Genomic DNA, 22,295 nt, shown 5'->3' with positions numbered 1-22,295 from the left:
CTGGTAGGCGACCGTACACGTCGGTACCTCCCGCAAAACGAGAGGCCGAGACGGACCCTGATGCAGTGGCAGAACCCACTGACACCAGGCGGGAGGAAGTACCAGGTGTTAGCCGGTATCTCCTCTGGTCCCCGTAGTCTTCTTCCTTGCGGAAGAAGGAAGAGAGACGGGGCCCCGCTCCCGAAGGAGCAGGAGGACCAGCGGAAGGAACCCTCCCGTCCCACCGAGGTGAGACGGGGGGTCCCGAGAAGCTCCCGAGGGAGACTTCTTAGGAGGGAGGAGGCAACCTTCTTCTTCCTCGGCTGTGAAAGCCTTAGAAGTCGAAGGGGAAGAGGCGGCAGCCGACGACGATGAAGAAGATGAAGACGACGACGACGACACCTTCCTCCTCTTCTTCGTCAGCTTCCTCAGGACAGACGTAAGATCTGCCATCCAGGGCGGACCGGGGCTGCTGTAGCCGAAGCCACAGGGCCCGGACGCACCTGTACAGACAGGACCATAGTCCTGGGGTAGTACCACCACGAACAGGGACGACGTCAGCAGGTATGGGCATCTCAGGAACAGCAGGCACAGCCAGCACAGCATCGGTAGGGACAGCCAGCGCAGCAACGGCAGGGACAGCCAGCGCAGCAACGGTAGGGACAGCCAGCGCAGCAACTGCCATGGACAGTCAGCCCAGAATCGGCAGGTACGGCAGGCAGCACCAGAAACACAGGAAGTGGAGCAGCAGCCAGCAACATCCTGGTACCGGCGGCAGGTCCAGGGGCGAGCTCTAGGGCAGCGGAAGTGTGGTCGCTGCAGCGCGGCAACCACGAGCGGCGGCGGCACGCCCCCCTCTCGGTACGGCGAACGGCACTTCACAGCGGCTGTAGGCAAGACTGTTACCACGTGAGGCGAGTACACCAGGTGAGGAGGGACGTCGTCACCTGGAGCGTGGTCACCACTCCATGGGTGACCGCAGTAGGCCCAGACATAGAACCGCAGCCCCTGGGGACCACTAGCACGCCCTGCAAATGGAAGGACGCCCATACCTCACCAAGGTCCACCCTCGTGGCAGTAGCACCTGCGGAAATAACAGTAGTAGCGATTAGTGGGGGGGAAGTCCCTCGCGCGGGGGGGTGAGCCCTCTCCGAACGAGTGGAAGACCCCGAATACAATTGTACATCGGGCACCGAGCGCCCTCCCCCGCGCTCGACGGATCGGGCGAGGAGAAGAACGCCGATAACCTCCCCCCCCCCCCAAGGGGAAGGGCCATCTGTGGGAGCTGAGCGGGGGGGGGGGGGGGGGGGGGGGGGGGGGCGGGGGGGGGGGGGGGGGGGGGTTCTCGTTCCCCACCCCCGCACAGCACCCATGTACCCAACAATAATATAAGAGCCCGAGAGCAATCGTGCCCTCGGCCCGAATGCAAGGGCATAAGGATCAATTCCCTGACTGAGCGGAACTTGAACCAAATAAATATTGATGCAATCAATAATAAAAGGAATAAAATGAAAAAGAATCTTGCATTACGATTCACTTCACAATGAATAAGGGCTCGGATCGAGCGCATTTGCGCCCTCGGTACCGAGCGCAAGGGTAAAAGGATCCATTCCCGATTATGAATGGAAACCTTGATCCATAATGAATTGATGCAATCAAAATATATATGAAAATGAAAAAGAATACTGCGCTTGCGATTTCACTTCATACAAATAAAAAGGGGAAGGATCAATTTCCCGGGAAATAGCGGAAACATTGATCCAAGTAAACAATGCAATCTCAATAAAATATGAAAATGAAAAAGAACTGCACTTGCGATTTCACTTCATTCAAATAAAAAGGGGAAAGGATCAATTTCCGGGTAAGCTCGGAAACTGATCCAAAAAGAGTATTGCTACAATCAAAATAAATATATGAAAATGAAAAAGAATACTGTACTTGCGGATTCCACCCTTCCACAGAATAAGTTTTCGTGTCGAGCGCATTCGCTCGGCAACGAGCATACAGGTCAAAAAAAAATATAAATGAAAAGAGCACTTACTTACGATTTTCATCTACACATTTCCAACCAAAATATACGCTCGGAGCGAGCGCTCTCCCGCCCTCGGCACCGAGCATACACAATACGAGGATCATTTCTGGGAAAATGAATTCCCGCACTTACGCCCTTCAGTCCCGGCACTCGGATAAACGGAGGGCGTGGAGAAACCAAGATCCTTTAATTCACAATTGAATTCAATGGAAATAAATATGAAATGATTGTACTTACAATTCAGTTTCACTAGATAAATAGAAAAAGAAAAACACAACCATGCGAAAGCAACGACGATGAAGCGGGCAGAGAGCGATGATACACGTCCACACGCCAGCAGGCCGAAAGCAAAAGTGGTTTGTTTACCTCCCAGTCGCGCGCGCGCGCCTGTCGGACAAGCAGTTAACTACCGAACCCCTTGTTCGAAAGCTTACGACCTATCCAGCTGCCGCTAGTACCTTCCTATTGTAAAAGGACCGAAGGTTTGTATGCCGTGTCGGAACAACTTGGACTTTACCCTTTCGCAACCTAAATTATTTTCATATACAGAAGCAAAATAATCTTCTCTTTGCTTTCGTAACCTGAATTTTTTGTATGTAGGGACTTTCGTATGTAGAGGTTCCACTGTACTAGTAACCAAGTCCTTTTTCAAGCATGTTGGCAGGTTTATGCCAATAGTGATTTTACCGGGAAAAAATTCTAGCAAATACTTCAATGATATTGTTATAATACAATAAAGTTTCATACATACTTACCTGGCAGATATATACGTAGCTAAGACTCCGTCGTCCCCGACAGAAATTCAAATTTCGCGCCACTCGCTACAGGTAGGTCAGGTGATCTACCGGCCTGCCCTGGGTGGCAGGACTAGGAACCAATCCCGTTTTCTACTCATATATTTTCTCTTCCACCTGTCTCCTTGCGGGGAGGCTGGGTGGGCCCTAATCGTATATATCTGCCAGGTAAGTATGTATGAAACTTTATTGTATTATAACAATATCATTTTCATACAATCAACTTACCTGTCAGATATATACATAGCTGATTGGCACCCTTCGGTGGAGGGTAAGAGACAGCTACTACTAGAATAGACAGGTAAACAACATCTGTTGTAGGTATAAAATAAAAACCTTGGTTCCTACCTGATAGGTGGTAGACTTCGTGGGTGTTTTCCCCGTAGTCTGCATCACCTCAAGAAACTTTAGCGAGATATGTGATCTATGGCCAAGAATTCTTGTGGGTCTGCCGAAGGGGTCTTATCCACTTACTCGGCAGAGCCTGAAAGGACTTTGTCAATGGGTGCTGATCCACTTACATGGCTTGTCTGGCGCCTCGCGCTTGGCTGGCGTCTCGCGCCTGGCTGATTCCTCGCGCTTGGCTGGCGCCTCGCGCCTGGCAAGATCCTCGCGCTTGGTTGGCGTCTCGCGCTGACTGACTCTTCGCGCTTGGCTGGCGCCTCGCGCCTGACTGGTGCCTCGCGCCTCTGAACCGTCTCGCGCCTGACTGACACCTCGTGCCTTGTTGAAGACTCGCGTCTTCCTGAAGTCCCCTCCTTGCGTGACAGATGTTCTTCTTGAGCCTCACGCTTGGATGAATGCTCACGCCTGTTTGTAACTCCGCGCTCGGCTGAAGCTACTGATCTGGCAGACGTATCCCATCTGGGAGAATCCTCTCGTCTGCAATGCGTTTCTCGCTTGTCTGACTCTCTCTTAGAGGACGCTTCTCGTCTGTAGGACGCCTCGCGCTTAGCTGTTGCTACGCGCTTGTCTGGCGGATCCATATCTTCCCACGAGTCTCTATCTGAGATCTCAAAAGACTCACGTTTCGCAGGAGCCTCACTCCTGGTGAGAAGGAAGACGAGTCTTCTTGACCGGCAGTCTGACGTCTTTCTTACGAGGAGGATCCTTCGAAAGGACTCCTACTAGGGCGGAAAGCTGTTCCTGTACCGCCAAAATGATCCTTTTGGACGCTTCTCCTGCGTCTTCTTGAACGGGAGAGGTAGACCTCGAAGGCGTGTTGCCCCCATCATGGAACGGCGAAACCCTCTTCGCCTTCTTGATAGAAGGAGGTTCTTCTTCCGAAAAGCGTTCCGGGCTTGAATCCAAACCAGGATCTCTCCAGTGCCTTTTCAGGGGGCCTGGACAAGTTCCGAATCCTTCCACCCTCGTTTAAGGAAGGGAGAAGCGGACGAAGAGAAGCACTCTCTGAGGACGCTTTTTTCGATAGCGGTCCTGAGCAGGCTGTCTATGCACAGCACTGCTGAAGGGACGCCTGACCGGGGGGAATTCTCCACAACCTCCGTACGGCTTTCGACTTTCCTTCTCCTCTGGGCTTGGGAGCTTGGAAGAGGTCTAGGCCTGGGAGCGTCGCAGAGACGGTCAGACGCCCCCTCCACAACACTGGGGACACTCACTTCACTAAAGTCACTTTCACCATCCTTACCTTTTATGGTAGCCCTTTCGGCTTTCATCCTGAGAATCGTAGCCTTCAGTTCAGCAATTTCCGAAAGCTGAAATCCTGAACTGTACAGGTCAGTGAGGGTCCTGATAGAGAATCATAATTAAGAGAAGAGTTAGAATTGTCTAAAGGCTCAATAGGCCTTGTACAACTACCCGCCATCTTAGATGCAGCCCTTCTGACTCTATCCCTTTCTAACTTCTTCAAGTAAGAAGTTAGAGTCTTCCATTCCTCAACATTCAACCTTTCACACTCATGACAGGTGTTAGAAATAGAACAATCAAAACCCCTACATTTGCGACATACAGTGTGAGGATCAACCGAAGCTTTCGGTATCCTCACCTTGCAGCCTACATTCACACACATTCTCACACAAACACTTGAATCAGACATTCTGAAGAAAAAAATCAAAAAGCAAGTCCAAATCCAGTCCACAGTAGCGAATGCCAAAACAACGATCCAGGTACTTCACCAAAAGTCCACAAAAAGATGATCAATTGCTTAGAAAAGCGAATTCCAGTCAAGAGGTGGCAGCAACGATGTTGATACCACCGGCGACAGAAAATATATGAGTAGAAAACGGGATTGGTTCCTAGTCCTGCCACCCAGGGCAGGCCGGTAGATCACCTGACCTACCTGTAGCGAGTGGCGCGAAATTTGAATTTCTGTCGGGGACGACGGAGTCTTAGCTATGTATATATCTGACAGGTAAGTTGATTGTATGAAATCTTCAATTTTGTCATTCTAAAACAGTAAAAAAAATCTCCTCATTATAGTACTTAACATCCAATAATAATATGTAAGATGTAAATCCTTAACTTTTTTCCTCCACCCAACCCCACACAAAACCTTGAGGCCTTCAGGCACTGACATGACTAACTCAATATACAGCAGTCTCACACTTAATTACAATAATAGTTTTAAAGCCATTCTTGCACAGAAAATTAGCTGTGCTTGTGTGGCTGAGCATAGACTTACAACTATCATTAATAATAAAAAAACCTAGAGCTTCAGAGTCTCATTAGTAACACTTTAATAATAAGCAAACAAGTGAATGGTAGCAGTGGATAGTATTATACCTTCAGCAGGTGAGGTATCAGTCATAAGTAAACAGTATATTCTAATATAGTTTGCAGACAAAATTGTAATTCTAATGTTTTCAAAGCTATTATAAGCTGAAAGTATTACATACAACCTTTACATTACACTGATTAAAATTAGCATTCTTATACCTCTTGATAAGGCATAAGAATCTCATACTGTACAAGAAAATTTCCAAGAGGTCAAAATTGGCACAATTGTTAAGTGTAATGGCAGATTCCTAGGCTACAAAAAATACTGATGATAGTTTTAAGTGATCATCAAGGGCTTTCAGCAGAGTATGGAACACGAATAGTATCTAACATGGCTGTTTATAGATGGAAGGCCTCAATAAATGAGGGGGTGTGTGTGTGGAAAAGATGAAAGGGGGAGCCTAAAAGCTGGAAGGTGAAGGAAGGCAGACAAGGGAAGGGGCGGGGGGGGGGGGGCAAAACTCAAACATAACTCATGACCGCAAAGGATAATCTGCGTTTATCTTATATCAAAAGCAAAGGAGAATCTGAGTTTACCTTATATCAAAGTCATGTTTACACATGGCTAACTCAGAAGAATTACAGTACTCTAACCATCATTTCAACCACTGATTCTCAGAATGATATCCATGACAATTAGTGTAAGTAGGCTCTCTACAACAAGACGAAAAGCTGTGTTATGGTATCTATCAACCAATAGGAAAATGACAATTTGTCGAAAATTGCATTTTTCCTAACTATACAAACCTGAGGTCCTTTAACAATAGGAAGTAGCTAGCGGCAGCTGGAACGGTCGTAAGCTTCGAACAAAAGGGGAGAACGGTAGTTAACTGCTTGTCCGATCGTCGCGCGCCGCGCGACTGGGAGGTAAACAAATCACTTTTGCTTTTGGCCCATGCAAAATACGCAGAGTGAGGGGTGGCATGAGGAGGGACTATATGTTAAAGGACCTCAGGTTTGTATAGTTAGGAAAAATGCAATTTTCGACAAATGTCATTTGTTCCGATACGTAATACAAACCCTCGGTCCTTTAACAATAGGAAGACTCACTTCTTGGTGGGAGGAATCTGAGTCTTTTTGATGAACAGACTGGTGTTCGTCCATCCCTGGAATGCCTCCCTGGTCGTAAGAGCGAGGGAGGGATCCAGCCTCTGTCCGATTGATCGGGGTGTGCACCGCAGGATCAATGGTCAGACCTCTGGGCCGAGTACTAAGAGAGAGGCAAGCGTTACTCTTCGTACCAGCATTGTAAGAACTTTTTCCTTTACATGAGCAAATGTAAAGTAATGGGTTTGTCTCATGTTGGCATCCACCTTCTCCCCCTTGTTGGAGAAAGTGGTGGATATTTACTCCTATCTCTAGTTAAAGAGATAGGATGGAGCTCTGTTGAATAGCTACCTGCATCTGACTCCCTTCCAGCAAGGTAACGACCGTATCCCTCTGCCCACAGGTAGAGGTAGAAAAAGATGGTGAAGAGAAGCCAGTCACTCTCTCATTCACGCATTCATTCTCCCAGTCATACAGGAATCGATGCTGTTCTGCCTGCTCGGGTGCTGGGTAAGCTTACACAACGTGTTGAGCAGCCACCACAGGTCCCAAGGAAAAAGTATCCAAGGACTTGTGGGCAATATCCCGAAGGTAGAAGGACGTGAAGGTGGTCTGGTTGGCCCAGACACCTGCCTTCAGGACCTGCGCCACGGAGAAGTTCTTACGGAACGCTAAGGAGGGTCCGATACCTCTGACTTCGTGGGCTCTCGGACGGAGCGTACGGATGTCGTCGCTACCATCAGCTTCGTACGCTCTCCTGATCACCTCACGCAGCCAGAAAGAAAGCGTGTTCTTGGAGACTTCTTTCTTGGTGACCCCAGTGCTAACGAAGAGGCGTCGACACTCAGGCCTGAGATGTCGAGTTCTCTTCAGATAGCGCCGTAGCGCCCTCACAGGACAAAGCAGCATCTCATCCGCATCGTTATCGGTGAAGTCCAGGAGGGAGGGGATCGTGAAAGACTCGAACCTGTCGTCAGGGATCGACGGATTCTGAGTCTTAGCTACGAAGTTCGGGACGAAATCGAGCGTCACAGATCCCCAGCCTCTGGTATGCTAAACATCATAAGAAAGGACATGTAGTTCCCCTACTCTCTTCGCCGATGCCAGGGCCAGCAAGAAGAGGGTCTTGAGGGTCAGATCCCTGTCTGACGACTCTCGGAGTGGCTCGAAGGGTCTTCGAGTCAAACTCCTAAGTACGAGAGTCACATCCCACGCAGGGGGCCTAAGTTCCCTGGGTGGGCAAGACGCCTTCGAGCTCCTCATTAGCAAGGATATCTCGAACGAATTCGAGATGTCCAGTCCCCTCAGTTTTAGGACGAGAGCCAGGGCGGCTCTATATCCCTTAACTGTGGGTACTGAGAGGAGCTTCTCTCGGCGGAAGAAACACGAGGAAATCCGCTACCTGCTGAAGAGTGGCTCTGAGAGGAGACAGACCCTGTCTACGACACCAGAAGACGGCCCACTTCCCCTGGTACACAGCTGCAGAGGACTGTCGGACGTGTCCAGCCATCTCTGTTGCTGCGCTACGAGAAAAGCCTCTCGTTCGCAAGAGATGGTGGATAACAGCCAGCCGTGAAGTTGAAGGGACTGGACTGCTTGGTGGTACCGTTCTACGTGTGGCTGGGCTAGAAGGTTGTGCCAGGTGGGTAGCTCTCTCGGTGCGTCCGCAAGAAGAGCCAGCAGGTCCGGATACCAAACGGCTTGTGGTCGTTTGGGAGCCACCAGGATCATTCTGAGATTGGGAGTGACCAGCGCTCGACTGATCACTTTCCGAATCAGACAGAAGGGAGGAAAGGCGTTAAGCGAAGAGGTTGTCCCAGGGGTGTTGGAGAGCGTCCTCTGCAGCTGCCCATGGGTCCGGCACAGCTGAAAAGAAAACCTGAAGTTTTCTGTTGTGCCGGGTGGCGAACAGGTCTACGACCGGTCGCCCCCACAGGTTGAAGAGCCTTTCCGCCACATCTTGGTGTAGAGACCATTCGGTCCCTATCACCTGATCCCGACGGCTGAGCTTGTCTGCTACTACATTCCTCTTGCCTGGAATGTAGCGTGCTGACAGCTCTATCGAGTGAGCCGTGGCCCACTCGTGCACCTGCACCGTCAACTGATGGAGCGGAAGAGACACTAGCCCCCCCTGCTTGTTGACATATGCCACTACTGTGGTGTTGTCGCACATCACACCACTGAGTGTCCCACCAAGCGGTCCCGAAACTCTTGGAGAGCGTTGAACGCCGCCTTGAGTTCCAGGACATTGATGTGAAGGTGCTTCTCGTGATGGTCCCACACACCTGCAGTCAGCAACTCCTCCAGGTGTGCGCCCCATCCCTCCGGTCGATGCGTCTGAGAACAGAAGCATCTCCGGGGGGGGAGTGCGTATGGGCACTCCTCTTAAGAGTTCTTGTTGTCGAGCCACCAGGCTAGGTCCTGCCTCACCTTGTCCGTGATAGCCACGGGAAAGTAAGGAGGATCCTTGGCCTGAGACCAACTCTCCCTTAGCCTCCACTGGAGAGACCATAGGTGAAGACGCCCGTGAGGGACTGAACTCTCGAGTGACGACAGATGGCCGATCACGACTTGCCATTGCTGTGCTGCCTGTTCCTGCCGAGACAGGAACCGGCCGGCTGCCTCCTGAATTTGCTGATACGCAAGTCTGCGGGAAAGACTTGCCCTGCTACCGTGTCTATCGCATACCCAGGTACTTCATCTTCTGCTTGGGTTCGAGGTCGGACTTCTCGTAGTTTATCACGATCCCCAGATCGTGACAAAACTTGAGGAGTCGATCTCTGTCCTGTAGCAACTGCGAGCGGGAGCTCGCCAGGGACCAGGACGAGCCAATCGTCGAGATACCTCAGAAGACGTATCCCGTTCGAATGGGCCCAAGCCGACACCAGAGTGAACACTCGCGTGAACACCTGTGGGGCGGTTGAGAGACCGAAACAAAGTGCCCTGAATTGGTACACCGTCCCGTCGAAGATGAAGCGGAGGTACTTTCTGGAGGACTGATGGATGGGTATTTGAAAATACGCGTCCTTCAGGTCCACTGAAAGCATGAAATCGTTCCCCCTGATCGAGTCGAGCACTGAGCGTGCCGACTCCATCGTGAACCGCGTCGTGCGAACGAAGCGGTTCAGGGGAGAGAGGTCTATCACCGGACGCCAGCCCCCGATGCCTTTTCCCTCCAGGAAGAGGCGGCTGTTTAAAAGCCCGGTGACTGGTCCTCCACGATTTCTACAGCTCGTTTCGCCAGCATGGTCTTGATCTCCTGTCGAAGAGCGTTGTCCTTTGCTGATCCCCGGACATAGGTCTGTAGCTGGACCGGTTTGGAGATGAGGGGGGGCCGAGACTCGAAGGGTAGTAGATATCCCTCCCGAAGGACGTCCTACTATCCAGATCTCGGCGCCGTAGCGCTGCCAAGTCGCCCAATGGCTCGCTAGGCACCCCCCCACTTCTGGCAGCAGGTGAGGGGGAACGCCGTCCCTAGCGTTTCCCTCCTCGTTTCGACTTCTTTTCCCGCCACCTCCTCGGGGAAAGGAGGGCTGGGAGGAGGGCTGGTTGCGGCCTCCTTTAGCAGAAGTTGAAACAACTGGAGTCTTCACACGGGGTTTGGACGGTGCAACCGTCTTCGCCGCCGTGGAAGCGCTAGCCAAGCTCTTTGGTTTGGCCGCAGTTACTCGAGATTGCCCAGAAACCTTCGAGACTGCCTGGTGGACTAAGCGGTCACTCTCGTCAGTGCGCCGCCGTTCCACCGCAGCGTCCACCATCTCTCCCGGAAAGAGAGCTGGGGAACTCCTAAGAGGTCCATTTCGTAACCCGAGTGCCGCCTCACGCCCGGCCCCCTTGGTCACTCGGGTAAGGACTGCGTCCCTACGTCGAAGAACCAAGTTGGCCCACAGGTTAGCAGTCTGATGGGCGAGGTAAGAGATTGCTCTTCCTCCAGACTGGCACAGTCTCCTGAAAGAAGCGTCGTCTTCGAGAGCAGAACTCCCAGAGCCGGCCGCTACTTTGGATATTGTGAGGGACCACAAATCCAACCAGGAAACTGCCTGGAATGCTGCCATAGCGGTAGATTCCAGGGCAAGTGCCTCCTGCTGCGAGAACCATAGGTTCTCCGACAGGAGCTGCTGCAGGGACACACCTGGAGTCAGCCTCGCTAACTCCGGGTTAACCTGTTTCGGCAGTATCGGGTCTTCCGAAGGCACATAGAATCGCCTCTGCCGCTGTAGAGGAGGAGGAAGCAGCTTAGAGGACCGTCCGGATTTTAGCGAGTCCTCCCGTCCTGAGACGAGATTCTCCACCTGATCCAGGACCGAGTCCGCAAGCTCTGATCGTGGCAACCCCATCATCATTTTGGGCTCCCTCTTGGGACCCCAAAATGATTCGAGCCGGGACGTGGGCTCTGCTGGTGGTAGCGGCGACTCTTCCGCAAGGTCATTATGCAGACGCATCAGCTTAATGACCTCTGCGAAGTTCCTCTGTATCTCAGGCGTTACAGCGTCTTGCGGAGTAGGACCGTCCAGTCCCTCCAGCAAGAGCATATCCCTCGATACTCCTCCTTCAGAAGGAGGAACAGCGACAGACCCCTGACGGTCGCCTCCAACTACTTGCGCGTACGTCCTGGTCGGTCCTAAGACCGTGCCTGAGCCGTACGGCGTCATAGCTGGGTCACGAGCGGCGCACCTCTCGTGATCGCTCCTCGGTACCTCGCTCCTCCCGGTATAGCCCGAGGAGGTTGAAGGTACGGGAGAGGCAGACCTGACGCTCCCCCCTCGCTCGCTGGCAGGACCAGCGTGCGTGGAGGGCTGCTGCTGATCGTCAACCCGCGGTGACGGTCGAGCAGCAGGCCTAGCGTTGCCGCTCGCCTGGGGCGATTGGCTCGGCTGAGAACGTCGAGACCGATCTCTAGCGTCAGGCGAGCTGCCGCTGGTCACCGTCTTCCGGCCCGGTCCCATCGGGAGCGGCGGACGGGTGACCTGCTAGGCCTCTCCTTCGCGTCGAGACCGGCCAGCGTCCTCTCGGCGCGTCAAACCGCTGGTACCAGCCGTGGCTGGTACCGGCGGCCGTGGGGACTCCTTCCTCGCCTCAACCCGTGGCCGGTCAGCGACCGTCACGTCAGCCCGAGCAGCCAGTTGATCGCTGCGAGAGCGTCCACTGGCCTGGCGAGAGTCGTGTGCACGACTCTCGCCAGTCTTCTGCTCCGCGCCGCTGTCTTGACGGCGAGCGAGCTCGGACGTCAAAACTTTGGCTGGACGGTCCTCTTTGGAAGAGCGTCCACTCGGTGCTTCTCGCGAACGAGAAGCGGCCGAGACGGAACCTGGTTTAGCGGCAGAACCGCTAGCACCAGGTGAGGACGCACCAGCCGAGGCTGGTGCACCTCTGGTCCCCGTCGACTTCTTCTTTGCAGAAGAAGCGACGGGCCCCGTTCCCGAAGGAACAGGAGGACCAGCAGAAGAGCTCCCCAGCTCGCCTGTGCGAGCCGGGCCCTTAGAAGATCCCGAAGGAGTCTTCTTAGGGGGGGAGGAGGCACCCTTCTTCTTCTTCGGCTGTTTAGCCTTAGAAGTCGAAGGGGAAGGAGAGGCAGCAGACGACGAAGAAGACGATGAAGACGACGACGACACCTTCTTCCTCTTCCTCTTCTTCTTCGCCAGGCTCCGCAGAACAGACGTCAGGTCTTCCATCCAGGAGGGAGCCGGGGCAGTTGCCGAAGCAACAGGGCCCGACTGCACCTGTCCGGAAAGACCTGAGACTGTGACAGCAACACCAGCAGCAGGAACAACAGGAACAGGTCCGGGAACAGCAGGAACGGCAGGAACATCTGAAAGGGAATGTGCAGGCCTATCTGAAAGGGAAAGAGTAGCTGGAACGGCAACAGGTACGGCAGGCACGGCAGGTACCACGGGAGAGCCAGGCGTCCTGTCGACAGTCACCGTCATCCGTGGCACTGGCGGCATGGGCAGGTCCAGGGGGGTACTCTTTGGGCAGCGGAAGTCCGGGGTCGGCAAAGGAAAAAATCCAGGTGGTGGTGGCACCGTCCTCTTTGGCACGGCAGCAATGGGTTTTTGTATAGCCACCGTGGGTGTCACCGACATTATATGGGGCGTATATACCAGATGTGGTGGCATCTCATACGCTGGTGTCGTTATTGTGGTAGTAGTGGTGGTCACCGCACCATGAGTGACCACCGCCGACCCCGCCAACCGCTGAAGCAACCCCTGGATGCTGGGCACTCCCTGCAGTCCCAGCGACTCCCACACCTGTCCCAAGTCGTCCTTCGCTGATGGCACACCTGCGGAAGCAATAGTCGGGTTAGTTGGAGGGGCTTCCTCGCGCCTGGGGGGCGAAACCCCCCCCCCAGAGCGGACGGAAGACCCCGAGTACAGCTGTACGTCCGGGTAGCGGGCGCCCTCATCCACACTCGACGGATCGAGAGAGGAAAAGGACTCCGCTACCCCCCCCGCAGGGGAAGGCGCGAAACGTGGGGGCTGGCTGGGAGGCAGGAAAGAGGACGAAGTGTCCGTCACCAAAGGAGTCACTGGACTTTCCGATGACTTCTTGGCCGGCCTAAGTCTCTTCCTGCCCTCGTACAGCACCCACTGCGCCTCGGACCAATTCATACATGTAACACAAGGTTCGTTGCGGGAGCACTCTCGCCCCCGGCAACGAGTACAAACCTCGTGGGGGTCCACGTCAACGAATGACCTGAACCCTCCACATCTACGCCCCTCCAGCCCGGGACACACTCTACGGGCGACTGGAGGGCGCGGTGATATTTCCATTTCTTCCAATTCACTCATTGCAAGAATCAACAGAATTGTCAAAAGTACTTACAATCACTCCTGATTTATACAGAAAGAGAAAACAAATACTCAAACTCAAAGCGAACGACAAGGCGGGCAGAGCGATGGCGAACACGTCCTTCCCACACACGGCCGAAAGCAAAAGTGATTTGTTTACCTCCCAGTCGCGCGGCGCGCGACGATCGGACAAGCAGTTAACTACCGTTCTCCCCTTGTTCGAAGCTTACGACCGTTCCAGCTGCCGCTAGCTACTTCCTATTGTTAAAGGACCGAGGGTTTGTATTACGTATCGGAACAATGAAAGGACAATGAGCTGCCCTAAGCTATTTTCACAAATAATTTCCAAAGAAATACTCGACACAAAGTTATTACCTAGATCTACCCTACCCTTTCCTAGAATGCATGGTCCTGACCTTACCAGAACTTACCTACCTAATCTCACTTAGGGCACCGTGCCCTGACCTGGCCAGGGGGGCGCAGTAACACTAAACATTGGATATAATGTATTTACTATAGTAGCTTTTGTTCGGAGGTTCTCCCGTAGTGCTGCGAACTAGCTACCTATACTCCCTATTTTTTGGTTCCCCCCTAAGAGCTCCAGCATCCCACTAAGACAGGGCCATATTTGTTTGTAGGTAGCCAATTGGCCTAGGTCTAGGCTAGGGGAATGGGGTAGCAAACAGAGTGGCTTGCATCAACAATATTCAGTAAACACCTAGGTAGTACCTGCTAGTAGCTACAAAGCAATTGTGCCCAGATTGTTCTGCTAATCACGATACATAAATTTAATGAGGAAAACATAAGTGTATACTAAATAATGGAATAATGGTGCATAGGCCCTACTTAATATTGCCTTGAGAAGGTCACTTAAAGGCCTGTCCACACTTAGAAACATTATTTGCGAACAATTTTTACCGTATATTTGTTTCCCATCCATAATGGAAAACATTTAGTGTTTCTGTGTACTATATGCATATATACAAATTCATAATGTATGCTTGTTTATATACTATACATATGTATACATGCATAAATGTATATATACACATGTACATTGTATGTATATGTGTATATACAGGGTGTAACACGACTTTACGCAAATACTGTGGGAAATGAAAGAAAAAGTTAATCTGAGCAGAAAATCTTTTAAGAACATATTTAGGCTTCGTTGGTGAGGGAAATGTTTAAAATAATTGTTATATAGCTATATATATCGCTGCTTTCATGCGATAGGGGAAACAACTGAGTGGACTAGCTGATCTAGTCTTGCCCACTTGTTGATCCACCCTCCAAAAAAGTACTTTTGCTTACTTTGAAAGGAGAATAGAGGTCTCGAGGTGTTGCTCCGACCACCGATGACTAATGACCGGTGCCCATCTCTGGTGTCAGGACATGCTAAAGTAATTTTTCGGAGGGTAGATCAACAAGCGGGCAAGACTGGATCAGCTAGTCCACTCGGTTGTTTCCCCAAGAGGGTGATAAAGGGAGGGCAGTGCATCTTGGGATGTTTGGGGGCCGGAGGTTAGGGAGAAGATGGAGCGAATAGGCCGATGTGAATAAATTACCTCCCAAACAAATGTACAAGGCTAGTAGGCAGTATTTAGATTTTGAAGAAAAAAATCCATGCATCATTGAATCCCTATTCCTCCCTATAGGTAGGTAGTTCGTATGGGGCTTTCATAGGTATATATCACATTATGTTGACGAAACTTCAATCTTTTGAATGGTATGCTTGGAGTTGTAGTAATTGTATTCTTGTTTCACCATTTAAATATCGAGTGAATAAGACCTGTCCACCGTGATAAGGGTTGGTAGTCGCTGGTGTTTCCCCCTAAATGGTACCTACTTCTCGGACACCGATAGCAAATAAGGAAAAGAAAAGAAGCCAAATTGAATTTCCCCGCCATCAAAGATAGGTTTTTTCTTTCTCTTATCTCTCCTCGAGTGCATTAAAATATCCAGTAAAATACAGAGGCTACTGCACCAACAAGTATCCTGACGGCAGCTGAGGTCTGGACAGGAAAGTTGTTTGCAAACAGTTTGCAAACAATGTTTCCTAGTGTGGACAGGCCTTTAAGCTACCCGTTTAGTACCTAGCTATACATTTCAAGAACCGTAGACTAGCCTATCTAGCCTTAGGAGGCCTACCAAGCCTGAAGGCTACCCTGCTAAACTAAAATTCTATCAAAACAAATCATACCTAGGTACTATTTCCAAGCCATCGACTAGGCATATCACCACGGCGGAATCAGTTTTCGAATGATTAAATTTCGATTCTAAGACGAAGTTAAAACAAAAATTACTAGTAAATTCGTACGGGGACAGCTTGCGCGCCAAGTCAAGCTTTAAAGCGCAGCTGATCGCTATACGGTTTAGGTATTAAGTTTATAACATACATCATTACGAACTCTTATATAAATGAGTAGCTAAACACATCCACGATACCTCAAGGCCAAATTTCACGAATTAATTTTCCGATACTTACCCTAAATGACTGGAAATATAAGGTTTAATTACTGACACATTTGACACATTTCAAAGACTGTTTACTTCTGTAGTTACTGAGCGCATATGAGGGAAGACTTCTAAAAGCTTACTAATCGTTTAGATAAGCTTTAATATACTTTCATTTTCAATTTTGGTGATTGTTTTGGGAAAACAGCTAGATTTAGTCCCTTCGGATGATTTTCTTACATTACTTAACTTATATTTAAAAAGGATAAATTAAGCCTATATTACTGGAACAAACAAGGCACTGAACTCCAAAAGAGAGAGAGAGAAGAGAGAGAGAGAGAGAGAGAGAGAGAGAGAGAGAGAGAGAGAGAGAGAGAGAGAGAGAGAGATAGTACCGTGTGAAGGGAAATTTGTTGGTATTTTAGGAATCAGGGTTTATTAGTTAGTAGACATAAACGTAAATAGAAATGTGCTGAATACTCGAAATATTACTTCACAATATAGCTACTACCGACTCTCAATGATAAAGTAATCAAATTATTCTGATGATGTAAAGATTTCAAATGAATCAATAAAAAAGTCCTGCCTTGGAGAGTAAGTTCTGGAAATCTTAGACAGGATGTGTGATAGTACTATTTAAGGGAAAACGGCATTTTATGATAAATGTAATACATTATTGAGAATGAAGTGAGCGAAACCTTCTCTAATAATTCAGAAACGTTTTGGAAAACTTTAGTAAGTTTTTTTTAGACACTCCCTTTAATACCTTACAGTCCGCTTATAGACTATTCTAAACCAGTCCACCTTCCACCGTGCCTCGGTAGGAAGAGGCCAGAGGTGCTCACTATGCCACTTATTTTTACATTTAACACCTATGTACCTCACAATGGAAAAAAAATAATAACCGCCCTTAAACTTGGGCCCGTACCATGAAGGTTAGATCCTCTTTGATAACCCAGACCCCCTGGGGTGGGGGGGGCGTTTGGAGGGTGGATTGGTGTGTAGGCATAGTACATGCACATCAACATACGCCAACAAAAGACGTCTATGTACCTACTATATGATTTATAATCTTTCAAATATCAACTTATTAGAATTCCCGCGTTACTAAAAGGACCATATCAGTAACGAATAATTACACAGAAAATCTGTGGCGTTTTCATTTCTCGTCTTATTAGCATAACATTCATGAGTTCGAAGCGAAACTTTCCAACCGAACACTAACGACCGCTCACGAAAATGTCTCAGTGATCTGAAGAGACTTGTAATTTGTAAATGAGTTTCTAGAATATGGCGCTATGTTATAAAATAACTAAAGTACACGAAACTCTCACTCTCTAACGTCATAATACAGATAGCTGGTGCTCACAGAGCTATCTCACTCGGTGCTTCGAGTCTTATGCGATTCCCCAAACGAAGCAGTACATTGAGTATGGGGGCGTTTCTATGTAAATGTACACCGTAACAGCAAGTTGAAGGGGATTATTTTGTGCTCTGTTACACGCTTCGGCAGTGAATTTTCGAATTACACTGCACCTAAAGGTTTGTCTTTCAATGATATTCTTTAATTTCTTCAGCGAGTGAAATAAGAATGCGACTGTAAATAACTTTGAAGCAAACGGACGTTTGGACAAAAGCGGAGACCTGTGTGAATTACAAGTGAGTAGGAAATGTTATTAGTTTCCCGTCAGCGTAATCATTGACTTAACTAACCGGCACATGTCCGCGTGTGTCTACATGCGTGTCCGTCTATATGCACGTGTGTGTGTGTGTGTGTGTATCATTGTCAGAGAGAGAGAGAGAGAGAGAGAGGACAAATTTAAACTGAACTGCAGTCATTCGTGTTTATTTTGTTCATGAATCATTTGCCAGTTTATACCAGAAATGACATAAATACAATACAATAAAACAATTAAGTGTAGATCCAACAGCGCAAAGGAAAGATTAACGATTCTAACCACATTTTTTTATATCACGCACGGCTGTGAATGAGTGAAGGAAAATGCAGTGAATAAGCCCTTTGTGGTTAGTCGACTGTTGTATGCTGTAATGAGTGGAGAGGGAGAGAAGAGAAGACTGTGAAATTAGAAGAGAGACAAATATCTTTAGTCAGTTCTGCCTTGGAAAATACTGTATACCCTGTATATACCATCATTTGATACACGGGACTACCCCGGGGAGGTAATATTCACCTCGCCGAGATGAAACTCTTTATCGAAAATACTTTGTTTTAACTTTGTCGACAGGTAACAAGGAACAACTCGGCCAGATATGGACAAAATCGGCAAAGATTTCAGTTTCTTCAATTTACCGCCGGAGGAGGAGGCCAGGGAAGATGGCGACAAGGAGACGGGGACAGCGAACTTCGTCGAGGAGACAATTATTTCCAACGGTAAATTGTGTTTTGTCTGCATTGTATTCATTCTAGCGTATGAACTTCACACACATATACGTATATATATATATATATATATATATATATATATATATATATATATATATATATATATATATATATATATATATATATATATATATATATATATATATATATGCGCGATCACAGGAAAATGATAGACAGGTCAATGGCAATCATTTTCCTGTGGTATTCGCTAATGTAATGAAGTCACGTACATCCACTGTGATTTTTTGCATATTTCTATAAACGGCTAAACTACTGGACCGAACTGAACCAAAGTCGGACCATAAATGTAGATTTTATAGGGGATGGATATCCGTCCATGCTAACTTATTTATTAATTTACTTCATTGTCTCTTTCAGATGAAGCTTCAGCATCGCCGAAGCCAAAGCCAGAGGATGCCAAGAGCGACGCATCGTCGGTTTCGGAGGAGTTCTCTCGGGGAAGGCCGGGTTTTGAAGGCATCCGGTACAGAATTCGGGAAATTATGGCAACCACACGTTACCAGGTGAGATGTTTCGATAGTAAATTTGCATAGAATTATTTGCATTGTTTGGCTTATGCTGAAATGAGGACTTACTGAATACATCGGTCTATTACTAAAATGGGGAGTTACAGAATACACCTGCCTATCCTTAGATGAATTACAGAATACACCTGCCAATTGCTAAAACAAAGGCTGACAGAATACATCAGTCTAATGCTAAAATGGGGAGTTACAGAATACACCTGTCTATTGCTCAAATGAGGAGTTACAGAATATATCAGTCTATTGCTAAAACGAAGAGTTGCAGAATACATCAGTCTATTGCTCAGATGAGTTACAGAATACAGCTGCCTATTACTAAAACAGAGTTACAGAATACAACAGTCTATTGCTAAAATGAATACACCACTCTATTGCTCAAATGGAGTTACAGAATACATTATTCTATTGCTAAAATGAGTCGTTGCAAAATACATCTGTCTATTGTTTGTTTTGGTATATTATAGACAAACGTATCCAGAGGCTTTCTGAACTCAACGTGACCAGTTGCAGCTTGCATCAAGCTGTTAAGGTCTGTTGCAAATGTCAGTAAAGTTTTTATTCTTATGAATATGAAATTTCTTTCTACCTTGAACAATTAACTGACTGAGTGATGTCATCAAGTGTCGTCACAACGATGATACATTGTATTGTGAATATGAATGTATTAGTACCAAGAATAATCTGAATGAACATGTCTTATCAAAAGTATTAGGATTTTACAATCCACACATACAAACAAATACTTTCGACCAAATGTACAAAAACAATGCACTAGTTGTAACATAAATAGTAGCAGTGATAGTTTTAACAGTTATTAAAGTCGCAGTAGTATCATTTTGACTTATTCCACATGAATGTGTACATATTTAAATCATTCTTATCACGCCTCAACCAGCTAGCTGTGGTAGTGCTGGTGATCACAGATATGGTGCTGGTGATCGGTCAATTGATGCTGGACCTTCAGCATACGTACGTCTTGCCCTCCCTGATTCTGCACTATTTGTCACTGGCTGTTCTCACGCTCTTCTGTTTCGAAATACTCGTCAAGATTATGTCGCTGGGACTCGAATTCTTCGCTCACAAGGTAGCATACAGCGTAAAAAAAGAAAGTTTTATTTATGATTAAACTGTTAGTACCAGTGATGAAGATACACAATTTTTGAGAGGGCTGCGGTATACTATTTTAAAAGCATCATGCAAAATCTACGTATATGTTTTGTATTGCTTTGTTTTCTTAATATATTAGCATTATTCAGTAGGAGCTAGTTTTGCAAGTTACTGGACTTGCAGCGTCTCTCATTTGAGTGTTCATAGCGCACGCGAAACTAGTATAAATATACCGTATTTGACTCCTGTGACATCTTCCTCTTCCCGCAGCTCGAGGTCTTCGATGCAATTGTTGTGACGGTGGCGTTCGTTTTAGACATCGTCTATCTGCACTCGTCCGATGCCCATTCCGGATTAAGTTTAATAATCGTCCTGAGACTGTGGCGTGTTGTCCGGATACAGAATGGTATGTGTAAGGGAAGTGAAGTTATTATTAAAGTGAAAAAGGCTATTAGCTATGTTTATTCTGTTGTGAATTGCTGAAAAGTACTTAATGTCTGCAGGAAACGAATCTGATAGGTTGCCTATACTCTGTTTTTTTCCATCTGTCCATCCGCCTTTGGTATTTTCGCATGGTAACACTGCGTCCCTGGCTTTAAATAGTTACGCTATGTGTAAGTTTTAGGTAAATAAAAGGATATCTGGGTGTACATTTGCAACTGAAAAGTGTTTTAATAATTTACTGTATGCTAATTACACCGTTAATATTCGAAATAGGATATTATTTAAAGCCTGGGACGCAGTGTTACCATGCGAAACACCACCGGCGGATGGACAGATGAAAAAAAAAAAAAACAGTATAGTCTTCTTCACATTGGACAGGATTTTGTATATAACTAAGAGTGACATACGCACGATATCTTGGATATTATCAGCACAAGAACAGCTATTTCGCATGACACAAAAGGCTACGTTAGGTCTAGCTGTACAGGTACTAAAACTCAAATAGATTGCTCGACTTGAAGTATTAATAGGCATAGCTCCTCAAAACAATATCGCACAGTTCTTTTAATCATTCTTCTGGATTCAAAAACTTCTGTATCCCCAAGCGGCAGCAAATCGAAGTATATTATTCTTTCTTCCACAACAGCCATGATGCTCCAGGTTCGTCGCGTGGAAGAAAAGAAGGTGCACGCCGAACGCCAGCGCCGCCAGGCAGTCGAGGAGGACCTGGAGAGATGCAGAGCTTACATAGCCACACTGCAGCATAAATTATCGGCCAACAACATACCTTTCGAGGCCGAACGAAGGACAAGGAGTGATGTAGATATTCCTTGAAAGGTTCTAAATTTCGGTTCCCGCGTTTTTCAACGTACGATTGTTGCCACGGGAGAAGATAAATGGCGGGTGTAAACTACGAACAAAAAAGGATTAACAGATTAATTATATTCAGTAATCAAGCCGTTCAGAAACAACCACCATATCTGAATCTCGTTTGTCTATTACAAAAGCTAACGGATCGGAGATACTATTTTACTACCGATTTACTCAACTGGTTTAAAAAAATTCATTTAAGAAACCAACTGACACCCATCGATATTTTGACATTGTTTCCGACAGAAAACCGTCACTGTGCTTTGAAAAGGGTCACTTGAACTTCGTATGAATTAAATCTTAAAGCACTAATCGGCAACTCCTGGACGTACGGCCAAATACTACTACATCCCAATCTCTATTAAAAACTGTTCCAAGTAAACTGATCTATTTTTGTCCATGCTGCCCGAATTTAGTTAGAATAAAGCCAGTTTCTTAGACAAAAGGATATTCCCGAAAAGAAATAGAGGTATAGAAAGGGTACTGAACTGAAGTACGGGTCTTATCAAGATTTCCTCTGCCCAGTTAATATTCTACGGCTTTCCTATTGCATGCTGAATAGATTGGTGAATTGGAAGGTCGGTTTTATTCCGAATTTCCGATGGCTGTGTATTTCATTGTTCTGAATCACAATTTAGTTTCCACGCAGTGAAAATATGTAGTAAAACCATATTTATCTATGACGCAGGTTAGTTTCCTTGCAATATACTTGTGTTGCATAAAGTCATTTGTATAGAATACATGTTTTCCTGCGATATTTTGGGAGAGCATTTCAAACACCTGTCTGATATACAATAAAAAACATTTGTTCCTGCAATTCTTTTTCTAAATCATCACAGGCTTAAGATCGTGGTTATCTTAATTCTAAGTCAAATAACTTTCACCAATCATTTTGAATTTGGCGGTTATTATTATATAGATTTAACGTAGTGAGAATATTGACTATACTCTGTTTTTTTTTCATCTGTCCATCCGCCTGTGGTGTTTTTGTATGGTAACACTGCGTCCCGGGCTTTAGATAGTTATGCTATGTGTAAGTTTTGGGTAAATAAAAGGATATCTGGGTGTACATTTGCAACTGAAGTGTTTTAA

General features: G+C 47.4%; 2 protein-coding genes across 4 annotated transcripts in view; one reads left to right on the top strand and one right to left on the bottom strand.

Annotated features, from left to right (window-relative positions):
* The window catches only part of LOC135196437 (uncharacterized), a 304,074-nt gene extending 288,117 nt beyond the window's left edge, over positions 1–15,957 (bottom strand). The window contains exon 1 of one of the 2 annotated variants that reach the window (XM_064223311.1): positions 15,865–15,957. The gene's annotated coding sequence lies outside the window, so the exon portion shown is untranslated. Of the gene's footprint in view, positions 1–15,579; positions 15,705–15,864 lie in introns of those variants that run through there. The other variant, XM_064223370.1, reaches the window with a different exon arrangement.
* A 1,073-nt stretch (positions 15,958–17,030) lies between these two features.
* On the top strand, positions 17,031–22,009 carry LOC135195777 (voltage-gated hydrogen channel 1-like). Of its 2 annotated transcripts, none has more exons than XM_064222364.1 (6): positions 17,031–17,492; positions 18,080–18,225; positions 18,616–18,761; positions 19,678–19,866; positions 20,160–20,295; positions 20,980–22,009. In XM_064222364.1, exons 2-6 carry the CDS (start codon positions 18,105–18,107, stop codon positions 21,165–21,167), a joined length of 780 nt encoding a protein of 259 aa, XP_064078434.1. In that variant the 5' UTR covers positions 17,031–17,492; positions 18,080–18,104; the 3' UTR covers positions 21,168–22,009. The 2 variants fall into 2 exon arrangements, with proteins under 2 accessions (XP_064078434.1, XP_064078352.1); XM_064222282.1 differs by having other exon boundaries at positions 17,033–17,375.
* Positions 22,010–22,295: the final 286 nt, after the last annotated feature.

Source organism: Macrobrachium nipponense, chromosome 11 (genome assembly GCF_015104395.2).
Source record: "Macrobrachium nipponense isolate FS-2020 chromosome 11, ASM1510439v2, whole genome shotgun sequence".
Taxonomy (NCBI): Eukaryota; Metazoa; Arthropoda; class Malacostraca; order Decapoda; family Palaemonidae; genus Macrobrachium; species Macrobrachium nipponense.
The sequence above is the reverse complement of the archived record's forward strand: the minus strand, read 5'-3'. Positions and strand labels throughout refer to the sequence as shown.

Bases quoted from the DNA above. Each gene is read 5' to 3' on its own strand.
- LOC135195777 (XM_064222364.1), top strand. From the start codon at position 18,105: ATGGACAAAATCGGCAAAGATTTCAGTTTCTTCAATTTACCGCCGGAG. The intron at 18,226-18,615 runs GTAAATTGTGTT...TGTCTCTTTCAG, and splicing joins GGAGACAATTATTTCCAACG to ATGAAGCTTCAGCATCGCCG. The intron at 20,296-20,979 runs GTATGTGTAAGG...CTTCCACAACAG, and splicing joins TGTTGTCCGGATACAGAATG to CCATGATGCTCCAGGTTCGT.